At 38.3% G+C, this 13,730-nt stretch overlaps 2 protein-coding genes across 2 annotated transcripts in view; both read right to left on the bottom strand.

The window, feature by feature from the left end:
* Positions 1-13,730, bottom strand: part of LOC306885634 (uncharacterized protein) — a 431,626-nt gene that overhangs the window by 29,547 nt on the left and 388,349 nt on the right. The window lies entirely within an intron of this gene.
* Positions 488-5,635, bottom strand: LOC306885590 (uncharacterized protein). The gene is made up of 6 exons (XM_079442235.1): positions 5,484-5,635; positions 3,998-4,038; positions 2,887-3,174; positions 2,400-2,651; positions 2,258-2,317; positions 488-2,137 (listed from the first exon to the last, which is right to left on the bottom strand). Coding segments are annotated over exons 1-6 (837 nt in total). The 5' UTR covers positions 5,486-5,635; the 3' UTR covers positions 488-1,943.

Here is a 13,730-nt window from a genome sequence, read left to right on the forward strand (position 1 = left end):
TGCTCCGGGTGTGTGTGTGTGTGTGTGTGTGTTCACTGCTGTGTGTGTGTGTGTGTGTGTGTGTGTGTGTGTGTGTGTGTTCACTGCTGTGTGTGTGTGTGTGTGTTCACTGCTGTGTGTGTATGTGTGTGTGTGTGTGTGTGCACGTTGGATGGGTTAAATGCAGAGCACGAATTCCGAGTATGGGTCACTATACTTGGCTGAATGTCACTTCACTTCACTTCACTTCACTAAATATCAACAAAATATCTTGTTATATCTTAGAATAAATATCTTAGAATAACTCTACCTGGAACTAAAAGTCAATACCATTTATAATAAAAACACATGACACTGACCGCTCTGATAGATGAAGCAAAACAGCAGCAGAAGAAGAAGATTGAAGCATCTGAACCTGATGAGAAAACACAGATACAGACACACATCACACAGAGATTAATACAGCAATACAATACTTTACTGACTGATAGAATGAGACACAATGCTACACAACAGTTTAACTTGTATTTGAGGATTCATTCACATGTGGGTTTTATATAAGAAACATCAAACTATAATCCAAATCTTTGGTTTTATGCATTTTATAGATGTTCAGTGTAATCATGATCCTTCAAACCCAAATGTTTTATGAACACAAACAGTCTAGAAATTCAGTAACCTGCTACCCAGAAATCATTTGATTACAATTGAGTTAACAGTCTAGAAAAAAACAATAATTACATTAATAATTCCACTAATACAAAAACATAATTTGTTCATCAGCATAATGATAAACATGTTAGCATCATTAGCAGGTTAGTTAGCAGGCAACACTTTCCACAAACAAACAAACAAACAAACTATATGTATAATAACACAAAAACACAGCTTCATTTGAAAGGATAAAAACTTACATAGTAAAAGTTCTGCATGAGTTTTACACTCTGGCTGTTTAAATTGAAGAACTACTGCAGGTTTAGCGAGATTTCAGTAAAAACTAAACCGAAAGTATAATTCTCACAGTTGAGAGCTTTGTTTTTCAGAAAATGGCTGGAGTCTGAAGGATGAGTATGATCGGTCTTTATTGCCCTCTGCTGGTTATTCTATCAAAGCAGACTGTTCTGAGCTGTGAGGAGATGTGTGGTCTATTAGCTCATGGACTTCAGTGTGTGTAGGTTTGTGAGTCCAGACATAGTCCTCCAGATACAGCCAGGCTAGGGACTAATAATAAGGGGGAAAGTCCATCAAACATTGTGCTGCTTCTGGCTGTTGAGAATCACGACTGCATATCATGTTTAAAACAGCTAAGTATAAATATTGTAGTATAGATAGTGTATTTGGTTTTTCACAATGTTTCAAAGCTGATTTACAAAGAATAATGCATACTATTAAACAAACAAAAGCAACATATTAACATTATTAAAACATATTTAAATATGAAACAGTACAAAATATACATATTTACATGCACACTGTCTAATACTAAATGCAGATACAGTTAACAGACAGAGGTGGGTCCAACCCAAATGTGCATACACACTAAAAATTACAAATATATTGCAGAAATATGTTGACAGTATCTTCTGAAGATCTGTTGACTCTGAAGGCAAATTTACAAGTAACGTGACTTTTGTACAGATCTTTTCCCTGAGTTGAAGCCATTTGCCTTCAGTCAGTGCTATGGTGCTACTTTGGTCAGTCGGTCAGAGCTGACAGATTTGTACTGTACTGTATGATGAGCACTGATTTTTTTCAGACTTTGGTTCCATCCAGTCTGAGGGTATCACGTGTGATATTTAAAGCCAATTCTTGAACACATTGTTTATCACTATTTATAAAGTTGGCAAGTGCAAGTGTGTGATGCCTACGGTGTTAAAAATATGTTCCGACTGTTCAAGTCATGTGGTGTATTCCAGTCTTAACCAATCAAATCAACAGACGTCCTGCACAAGTGTACAGTTTAATCACGCTCCACCGGGCCCTCGGCAGACATCAGTATGGGCCCTCAATGCTTCTGGGTCTCCTGTACTCAGTTCCTCTTTTCCTCCTGGAGCAACACCACACGAGTAACCTCTGTGCAGACGTGTGTGTAAGATGACAGCAGTCACGATCAGAGCCAGAAGAACCAGAACCACAATCACAATCACAATCCAGTAGCCTGCAGGTGGAAGGGAAAAGTAGGGAGAGAGCACTTATTTTATTTTTTACATTTCTTTCAATCTTTAAATTCACTGTTTAAGATTTTTGTTAAGTTTTGATTGTCTCCTGTTTAACTCACAACGATATTTAGTGTCATCAGTTTTGTCTTTATCAGTGTCGTCCAGTTTTTCCTTTGATTCTGTACAGAATATTGAAATGTTATTCTCACGTTTTAGTATGAATTTACTGTTTAAACATAATATTTCTAAAGTTTCTCTCACCTGTGACTGTCACTGTGATCAAGATTTCTTCATCAGGGTCCAGAACTCTGTATGTTCCTGCGTCTCTGGCTGTAAACTCATTAATGATCAGGTTTCTATCTCTGATGGTGATTCGTTCGCTCTGAACTCCATCAGTTCTGCTCCAGACCTCCGTCCACTCTGTGTTTCTTCTGCTCTGATGCTGCACTTTATCAGCGTTTGACAGCAGAACATCCAACTTCAGCTCCTCACCTGTTTTCACAGAAATATCATCTGAAGAGAAACAGAGACAATCGTTATTATGATGGTGTCACTAAATCAAGGCCATAAGCACATATTTAGGATTGAGGGACCAAATGTAATCATTCATTATTTATATAAAATCATTAGAAAAACCCATATTGGTGACCACTAATATTCAGAGTCTGTGCTGGATACATGCAATATCACACAATTACTAAAGGAAAACCAGAAGCACTTGTTGATGGTTTGATTAGTTTTAATTTACCATGAATATGAAGTTGGTACGTCCTGATCTGTCGCTCCAGCTCTGTCTGATCATTATGGTAATAGACATGCAAAAAGTACGTCCCAGCATCACTGAAGCTCAGATTCTTGAAGACGACGTCACAGTTTCCTTGTTTAAATACTCGTCCACTGCATTCTTCAGTCTGACAGACAGTGATGACTTCTGACCCATTGTTTAAACTAATGTCAGAGATCTCATTGTCCTCAAATTCACATGACAGTGTGACGCTGCCCCCCTTTTCTCCTGACACAGATATAGTGCTGGTTTCTGCAAATACAGACAGTAAATATTTAATACAATACAAAGTTCAATGTAAAGTATACAAAACTAAATGTGTTAGTTCTCTCACTGTAATAAAGGCTGAACATGTGTGTGTGTGTGTGTGTGTGTGTGTGTGTGTGTGTGTGTGTGTGTGTGTGTGTGTGTGTGTGTGTGTGTGTGTGTGTGTGTGTGTTTAGCTATACTTGTGAGGACCAGATGTCCCCACAAGGATAGTAAAGCCTGAGATTTTTGACTTTGTGAGGACATTTGGCCGGTCCTCACAAGGGAAATAAATGATTAAAAATACTAAATGAAGTTTATCTTAAAATGTAGAAATGCAGAAAGTCTCCTGTGAGTGATAAGTTTAGGTGTAGGGCAATAGCACATACAGTTTGTACAGTATAAAAACAATAGAAGTCTATGAAAGTCCTCACAAGTATAGCGTGTGTGTGTGTCACGCAAAGAGAATAAATAAATTCCTGAACAGTGTTTAATTAATGAATGAACTGGAATTAACTGCACAGATATTATTCTTTTATTATCTGTGTCCTGTTGCTGTCTCTCTGTCACACTGTAAAGCTTCTGTCACTAAAACAAATTCCTCGTATGTGTAAACATACCTGGCAATAAAACTCATTCTGATTCTGATTTTGACAAACCTGTGATGGTAGTGTGTGTTATTAATGTAATATGATTGGAAATTTCCACCTTCAATCTACAAATATCCACCTAATCACTTGCCTGAGTGACACAACAGAAAAAACAATCTACTGGAATAACTCTGACACTGAAATTCAAAAATGTATTTATTAACATAAATGATACTGACCGCTGTAAATGACCAAACCCAGCAACAGCAGCAGATTCAACCTGAAGACAAAACAGAAGAGCTGTTATGTAGACTACTATAAAGTTACAACAAACTCTACAAATTCCCTTTCACTTTATTTGAAAATTTTTACATATTAAAAAATGTGTAAAAAGAAACATAAAACTATCATCTTTTTATCTTTGTTAAACCAATCACCCCCCCCCCCCCCCCCCCCCAGTTACATAAATGTTATATTTCTATTTGAGAATTTCTATGATTTTATAAATTTCTTGTTAACTTACAAAACCTCAATGTAATGCTTTAGTTTGATTATAATTGAAGTGAAGTGGACTTGGAATTTGTGCTCTGCATTTAACCCATTGCTGCAGCGCCCGGGGAGCAGTTAGGGGTTCGGTGGTATGGAAGAGAGCATTTGTCATACACTCCCCCCAACTACAATCCCTGAGACTCGAACCCACAACCTTTAGGTTACAAGTCCGACTCTAACCATTAGGTCACTACTGTCTCCTAATGTAATGTTGGATTTAGTATTAGTCCATTTTTGTTTATGTATATGGCATTGCACTTTCATAATTATTAAATTAATCACCACATTCTGCTCCAAAATTTTATTAGATGTTCAATATCGAATACTAAACAACTGGGTAAATACACATTCATAAAATAAGAGTTTTATGGATTATTTTTTTTAAAAGACATGTAGTGTCAATGGTCTCAAAAAAAAAAAAAACGTGCTGCTTGTGGTGTCCTTCAGACAGATTCAAGTATATATCGCTGCAGACAGGAGACAAGTAGGAGGAAGTAATGCGGTTATGCATTTAATGCAAGAAACAGGAAGTCAGGATGTATTGGGCGGAGCATCAGTTGTTCGTTTATATTACGGATGTTGCGCTCTCACAGCATAAGCATGACTGATTATAATGGGATCTATTTACTGACAAAGGCTATAATATGATAACATTTATATTGATCAGGAGTTTTATTGTATTTTGTCGCGTCGCACTTGATTAATGTATAAAAATGTATTAATAATTCGGCTGTATGCACAGTTTACTGATTTTGATGGTTTATATTCACTGACATACAAAACACAAATCATTGGTTCTGTTGTATTTTATCGCGTCGGGTGAAGCCACGGTGTCAGCATTCATCTTGCTCATGAAAACATTTTAAATATATAGATTTTTTAATATTACATTTTTATACATTAAGTCCCAAAGTCCAAATACACAAGCAAGAGCTTTTAGAAGTAATTTTTCCTGCGACCAGCCAATCGGTGTAATCATTAATTTAACAATTATATTAGGCTAATAATGATAAAAACATAAGCATAACCATAATGGTATCCACAGTAATGATCACATACAACAGAGACTTGGACTCTCCTTCGCTAGGTTTAGTTTTCCACAAACAAACAAAACTGTTAACACACAGGCATAGCTCTATATTAAAACAAATGAACGAATGAACCCTGGAAACTTACATGGTAAATGTATCCTAGGTTCCTTACATGCATCCTATAGGTACAGACATCACAAATTAGAAATCACAACTATTTACACAGAAGAGGCTTGATGGTGAACCAAGTCCTGTAGCCTACTGTAATGCCGCACACTTCAAGAAGGACAACCGACTATTTTTGGAGGATGAAGTGTCGTCAAGTTGAACAGGCGCGTAACTTGTTGTGACAGAGGTGGATCTTGTAGCAGGGGAGGGCGTAACTTGAAGTTGTTCAAATCACACAGAACCACACGAGATGTCAAAACTTGAGTTGGGTGTAAAAGTATTATCCAAGAAGAAACGGTACAATTGTGGAAAATGGAAAGGAATGAAGGATATAAAGGCAGACATTACTATTCTGTTCAGCCAATAGTAGGGCATTCTAGTACAATAAGGTTAGAAAGAAAGGATCGTGGTGTTTTAACTAGACTAAGGTTGGGTCATTGTGCGTTGAATTTTTGTAAAACATCCAGATGGGAGATGTAGATGTGGACTGGAAGAAACTGTGAGACATGTAATAATGCAGTGTGTCATTCATCATGCAGCAAGACCTCACATGTTTTCAGAGTTATTTGAATGCTTGTATAAAATCTATTCTAAGAATAAAGGACTATAAGTCAGCGAAAGTTATCAGTTTTCTGTATATGACTGGACTTTACACAAGGATCTATGGGTGCGTCCAAAATCACATACTGCATAAATAGGTACTGTTGGAAAATATCACTCTTACTAGAATGGTTATTGACTTTTGTGTATTTCAGTTAAAGCTGTTAAAGTTACTAAGCTGCCTCTAATGTGAATTTTCTTTTTGGGTTTTGATGGTGTGACCACTGGGGGAGCTCTGGGCATATTTTTTGTATTCTGTTAGCTAGCATTGAAGAAGAGCTGTATACCTTTTGTCTGAACACGCAGTAAAGGAGAACGCACTTTTTGTTCTGTGCGTTTGACTAAAAATGAGTACTCTGAGTCTTAAAACCAACAGGTACTACATTTGAAATGTTAAAAAAGTACATTCTATATAAAGTATGAATGAAATTCGGACGCACTACATCCGCCATGTTGTACTACATCACGTGACATGCGTCGTTACGACAGCGCAAAAATTTAAAGAGCCCGCTCTGAACAAACATCGGCGATGTGTTTGTTTTTCTTACCGCTTTCGTCTGCATTTTTGCATCGGTCAACTGCTCGCAGATTAACCATTCGTTGACAGCTTGTAAACCTTTTACTAAATATATAGCAAGTAAAATTTACCTCAGAATAAAAGTAGCCACAGCTGTGAACCTGCTGATTTTGAGTAATTTATTGTATTAAATTAGTGCAAATAAAAATTAATTATTTTATATATAACAATACATAAACAAAGCACAATAGAAGTATCATCGCCTATTTATCTAGTAAATTCTACCTCAGAATAATAAAAAAACACAGCCAGCTGTAATAAATACTGTAACTAAACTGATTACATTTGATAACTTCTCTAAATTTCTAATGTTTTCAACTGTTAATCATTTTCAATCATATAAACCAGACAGGATTAATTTCACAGTACTCAACACTAATTAGTCTTTCATCACTTGAATTGAGATTAATAATAAGTCATTTAATTTAAAAGCACAGCTACCACAAAATAAGACTTACTTTGAGATCATTCTGAGGTTAAATACAGATTTAAAACCATAAGAAACAGTTTAGTAACTATTACAGTTTTTTTATCAAATATTTGCATAGTTATAACAGGAAACACTGGCATCTAACAATGCCTTGGAAAAAACAGTTAATCTTAAAAAAATCATATTCATAAATCCAAATATTAAATAAAAGTTATCGACTAAGCATGTGTCCTATTCTGTGTCCTAAAGCCCTGAAACATTGGTGTCTCATATTTTACAGCAGTTGCTGCAATTTATGAAAGAAATCAATTAAATCTGTGCGTGTGTGAAAAAATCAGATATAACCCCCTTTGTAATTATTAACATTTTCATAAGTAACTAATTTAATTACACTTTTTTTCACAGTAATTGTAACTGATTACAATTACATTTATTTTGTAATTAAATTACGTAATTTAGTTACATGATGTAACTAGTTACTCCACAACACCGTACATATACACATTATAGACAATATGCACACACAGCAGCATCATCATAATACTGGGTGCTGTCACTGCCTTCAACATCCCCAACTCCTCTGTGCCCAGAATGAGCAGGGCAGTCTTCAGGATTTTGAGAAGGCTGATTGCTTTCCCCACTGCAGATGACCTGGAGACAGTGGGAGCAGCTTTTGCTCAGCTGGCTGGGTCTCCAACTTCATATGGCTGTCACATCCGAAGTGAACCACCAGCAAATGAACTGAGCCATGCCTTTGAGCTAGATGTTGTTGCATGCTGTGCTCCACAACCTCTTTCTTCAGAACAGGGACATTGTTGATCCAGAAGTTGTGAGGATCATGATGATGACCAACCTGAATCCCGAAACACAAAGCCAGCGCAGGAGAGAATGTGTGGGACAATCTGGCCCCAGGTGTGTCTGCACCTGGTCTTCAAGTGCATTATTACCTGTAAGACAATTTAACAGGTTAAAGGATTAGTTCACTTTTAAAAAAACCTTTGCTGATAATTTACTCACCCCCATGTCATCCAAGATGTCCATGTCTTTCTTTCTTCAGTCGAAAAGAAATTAAGGTTTTTGATGAAAACATTTCTCCATATAATGGACTTCAGTGGGACCCAAACGGTTCAAGGTCCAAATGACAGTTTCAGTGCAGCTTCAAAGGGCTTTAAACGATACCAGACGATGAATAAGGGTCTTATCTAGCGAAACGATCAGTCATTTCAAAAATAAATAAAAAAGTTTAAGTTTTATAAGCACAAATGCTCGCCTTGCTCTGTTCTGTGATGCGCGTCACGCATCTTCATCTATTAACTCACACAACTCTTCATTAATCCGTTCAAACTGTTTTAAGCATCTTTCGAACCGTGGCAATTCTTCATCTTTAATGAAATTAACATTGTGTTCATTTTCATTTTCCTTCAATTTGGCTAAATCATTCTTCTGTTTGGTTATTTGTGCCAACTTTCCCTTGCGTTCTCCTTTCTACAGCCTTTTCTGTGGGCTTTGGCGCCCTCTTTTGGTCAACACACGCAGCTGCGCTTTCATCTGCCATGTCATGTCACTTTAAAATCTTCACACAAAAACTGTCACAATTCTCAGCTTCTAATCTTCTTATAAACACTCGTTTAAAAGAGTCACTGATGTGCAGGATTTATCTATGTCAAGCTGTATGACTTTCAGGATGCGATATCCAGTGAACACTTACTGTCACTTTTAGACGATGGCCTAATAGAGTCATGAAGAAAATATCAGACCTGTTCCAGAGAATGTCTCATTTAGCCGACGACTCACTCTCTAGGTAGGCTACCTCTGGCTTTCTTTCTGTATTCTTTTGCTGCAACGTAGTTTCCGTCCGTATTGGTTAATTGTATTTGTTAGCAGCCGCAAGCAGGGTTTCCTCAGATCCGCCCGGTCGATTAGCTCGCCGTCATCACGAGTGTCTTTTTTCTTTTGCGATCTTCTCACGCGGCTCGTCTTTCGGCTTCGTCGAACAATCTTCCGAATTCACTCGATATTTTGACTGTGTCGAGCAGTCTTTTGACTTGGATGTGAGCGCAATAAGCCGACTCACTAGCTTAGGACTTCAGAGTTATTTTGTACTCAACACAAAACGTCAGTGAATAAAAGTCTTGAATCCAAAGTTCTTCGTTTGACTGTTTAATTATAAATCTTAAAACATAAAAAACTTAGGATATTTACTTTTCTTACAAATTAACTGCAGTATTGCATTGGTCAAAAAACTGTGTTGCTCAAAAGTCCAGTGGCTTCTGACTGTTTGTTTTGCAGGGTTCTATTTCTTTCATACTAAACCTAACAGCCAATCAAATTACGTTATGCTACATCACTGGCTAACGCCTTTCACTCCAATTTCTACGTTTCATTTGCAACCATAGGCGGAGTTTCACATTTTTGTGAGGGGGGGGGGGGGGCACCTACCGGTAGACCATGAGCTCTGATTTTTTTTACACACCGTATATACCATATTTATACATTTTCAAATATTTATATCCTATATATTTTCTTCATTTAAAATACATTTACAACAATGACTGGTTGGCTATACAAAGAGTGGAATAAAAACGTGTATCTTACCTAATGTAGAAGAATCTACTCTCTCCTGATAAATTTGCAGTCAAATTGTTTTCTATGTGCAGTATGGAAAGATCGGAAAATCTGTCCTGAGACATCGTAGATCGGAGCCAGTTTCTGATTCTTCTCATCACTGAGAAACTTCTTTCTGATGCAGCAGAGCTAACGGGCAGCGTGAGAGCGAGCTAAAGGAGTCGGTAAAAGTTTGGATACTGATCCTTCCGCACTTCATTTGTAAGTTTTTCAAGGGTGATCGGCGAAGGGATCGCACATTTAAGAAGGTCCATTTCAGCTGTCACAAGCTGAGGGTGGATCTTAAAGCTTGCATACGTGCTTAGTAAAGGACCGATGCCGTTTTTGTCACAGCTGAACACGGCATCACAGGCCACGCTCAGGGCCATTGCATCAGTTGAGAATCGCCTGTCCAATTCAGCCAGCATAGTGTCTAAAACGGGAAGATATAACTGACATCTAAACGTCTGTGATTCTGATTCCCAGTGCATCTCATTTTCATCACGCTGGCCAAGTGTGGTTGGTACTAAGTACTGCGAAAGCCCGGCAGGTGTTCGTGAGGTTCTTTTTCGTTTTCCTCCAGTTTGAGGGGAACTCTCTGCACCAGTAAAATCCTCACAAAACCTTTTCACCTGCATCCACATTGCTTCCCATGAACTCCCCTCTCTGCAACGCTGGAGATGTGTTCTCAGGCTCTTTACTGCTGAGGCTGCATCAGCCATGGTTGTACTTGCACCTTGCAGTCTTTTGTGCGTTACATGTACAACACTGAGAACTTCCTCAAGAATAATTATGGAAGTAATGAAGCGAAGACTTGTCATGTGGTGATACAATCCACTTGCCTCCACAGACCACTTTTCTCCCTCTTCTTCCATCTCTTTCAAACAGCGAATGATGGCAGCATATTGTGATTTGACAGCATAAACACATCTGTATTTGCATGCCCAACGTGTTTCGCTTTGCTGCACTATCTCCTTTGGTTTAAGAGCCAGTGTCTTCTGCATCATCAAAAACCTGAAATGATTGCTTGGCTCTGCAAACATAGAGTACAGTTTGTCAATCACATTTAGAGACGTTTTAATGTCTCTGTTCACTGTACACGATTCAACGAGGACGAGATTCAGTTTATGCGCCATGCAATGCACATACACAGCAAAGGGGAATTCCTCTCTGATTCGCTGCTGAACTCCACTCAAATGCCCTGACATAACAGAGGCTCCATCGTATGACTGAGCAATTATGGGGATGTCCTTCAAACCACACTAATGCAATCCTTCTTTAATACCAGAAACAATCCCTGCAGCATCACGAGAATTGGAACAGTCAACAAAGCAAATAAACCGCTCCTTAATCTGAAGCCCATCAGTGTATCTTATGTAAACAGAAAGTCGCTCAGTCTTTGACGATTTCGCTTCATCAGCAATAACAGCAAGAAAACCTGTCTCGTGTACCTTCTTGGATATTTCTTCACGAACGAGCTCTGCACATAATGCAATAATTTCATTCTGAAAATCTCTGCTTGTGCAGTTAAAATATTTAGACTGCATGGATTTGAAATCAGGGTCGTATTTTGAGAAAAAAATCGCATAAACTCAAATAATTCCCCCTTGTTTCTGCATCAGCATCTTCACGGTGACCGCGGAAAGGCAGGCCTAGTTTGGCTAGCAGTTTTATGATATCAACAGATTTGCACATATACTCTCTGTTTTTTTGTACTGTGCTTTGATGGCTGTGTGACAGCTGTGCTGCCACAGACCCTGATGTAGCAGTCTGTTTGTAGCTCTGCCACATTTCCATGCTTGATAAATGTACCTGATGAAGCATGTTTTGTCAGCTTTTCCGACAACTTTTTCCAATTTTGAGCTCCCACTTTTGTAAACAGTTCGTCTGTGCATCTTGCAATATTTGAAGAAAAGTGGCGACTGCAAAAACAAAAAACTGAATCCAGTGAAACTGAGTACTCAATTAGGGTGACCAGACGTCCCGAAAAATTCGGGACAGTCCCGAAATCTAAGCTGCTGTCCCGAATCCCGAATCCCGCTCTAATTGTCCCGAAAATTATACTGAAGCAAAATCTTAAATAGTTATTGTCTGATAAAACATAAAAAACTGTCCGTGGAGCTAGGTTGAGTCATCCTGCAGCCTGGCAACCAGCCCCCGCCGGCTGCTCATTGGTCAGTCACTTTCGTTTGAAATTCATTAACTTTATTATTCATTACCCCCCCCGTCCCGAATTTCAACCAATCTCATCTGGTCACCCTAGTACTCAATCCATGGGAACTTGTTGTAGTAAAAGGGTGAGAAGGCACGATTAATATCTCCAATTTGGTGCTTAGGGAAAAAAGAAAGTATGGGCTGTTTCGGCCCTGTGGCTTTCTCCCCGAGGTCGTTGACGCATCCAGATGCAGCGGCGGGTTGAGCGGGTGTCTCTGCCGACACGGTGGCGGTACTGGTACTGCAGGTTCCAGGGACGGAGGTGTTCACGGCCTCGATTACTGTATCAGTATCAGCGGCAGTAGAATCAATATTAGAAGTGTCAAAGTTAGAGACCTCCACGCTTTTTATTGTGGGTTTATTAAAAAAGCGACGAATATCCATTTTGTTCATTTAGCGTATCTTTGCAGAAAGCGGGAAGAGAACGAGAAGAGAGTCCACTCACGCGATACATTGAGATTCGCGAGTTGTGAGAGTAGGTTTTTTTTTTTTGACATTAATTACAAATAATTTTGCCTTAACATACTCATTAAAATAAGATAATGCAAATAAAATGAGAAAATCTGAAAATATTTTTGTATTCATAGATCTGACAAAATCGATTGGCTCTGATCTGGGGGGGCGGACCCCCACCCCCCGCCTCCCCAAACTCGGCCTATGTTTGCAACACAGGTTTTTTCTCAGATTTTACTAAATAAACTCAAAATATTATTACTTCCATAGAAATGGCTTCAACAAGTGGTTTCCTCCAGCATCTTAAAGATTCTACCTCCAACCAAAACGCATCTATGGTTAAGTGAGATGAGAACCCTGCGGAGGCAACATTTCTCCACTGAGTCTCAAGTAAATCTGGTGAGCCTGAAAAGAACTCCTTAGGCAACTCACAAAACGGTGACTTGTTTGACACAACAGAAGCGGGACATATAGTTCCAGCTTCCACAGCAGCTCCATGGATGCAGGCAAACACATTTGATATTGGGTCAGGAGTTCTTTTAAGAGGTCTATACAGCGTGTTAAGACCAATATAGATCATCACAGAAAATTCGAACACCATCACAAATTAATCATAAATAAATCACAAATGCCATTACAAACCATCAACTTTTAACCATTAAAACCATAAAAAAATGTTGTGTGTTTTGGGACATATTCCATTAGGATTCCTGTATGTCCACTGACGTCCTGTAGGATTGCGTAACATCCTACAGAAATAAGATTCCCGCAGGATGTAAAATGCATGGTTTTGCTGGAATGTTAATGTTTTTTGTTGTTGTTGTTTGTTACTTTTCTGATAGATATCAGGAATCTCATTAGTAGTCCTGTTATTACAATACAAAGGATTTTTCAAATGATAAACACAATGAAGCATATTGTGTAAAATATTTATGCATTCAACGGGTCCAAATTCCTTTTCCAGATTCCAAAAGGCATACTAACAAACATTCCAAAATAAAAATATCAGGTCTGCAATATAGGGTACTGTACACATAAGGAGGTCATAAAGATCCCATTTATCACTGTACATTTATATAAAATAGAGCTAAATCTAATTTGACGAAGATCAAATTTAAACAGTTCATGTCTGCGGCATTTACTTACAATCTAAACAGCTGCATGACATTCAGACTCAAACAGTTGAGATCAGACTGAAATCAGAGATCTTGTTCAAGTGGAAGTGGAAGCAAACAGCCAGAAGCTGCACAGTATTTAATGGACTTCCCCTGCTTAGTGTTAGTGAAACGTACAATTATACTGAGATTCTTCATTTTAAAAGATGAAAGAGCTCCTGGAGGCGTGCC

This window comes from Barbus barbus (genome assembly GCF_936440315.1).
Source record: "Barbus barbus genome assembly, chromosome: 19".
NCBI classification, from domain to species: Eukaryota; Metazoa; Chordata; class Actinopteri; order Cypriniformes; family Cyprinidae; genus Barbus; species Barbus barbus.

Excerpts from the sequence above, each read along its gene's own strand:
- LOC306885590 (XM_079442235.1), bottom strand. Across the intron at positions 2,652-2,886 it reads GTACCAACTTCATATTCATG|ATGATATTTCTGTGAAAACA; the intron begins GTAAATTAAAAC and ends GTTTCTCTTCAG. Across the intron at positions 2,318-2,399 it reads GATCACAGTGACAGTCACAG|AATCAAAGGAAAAACTGGAC; the intron begins GTGAGAGAAACT and ends TATTCTGTACAG.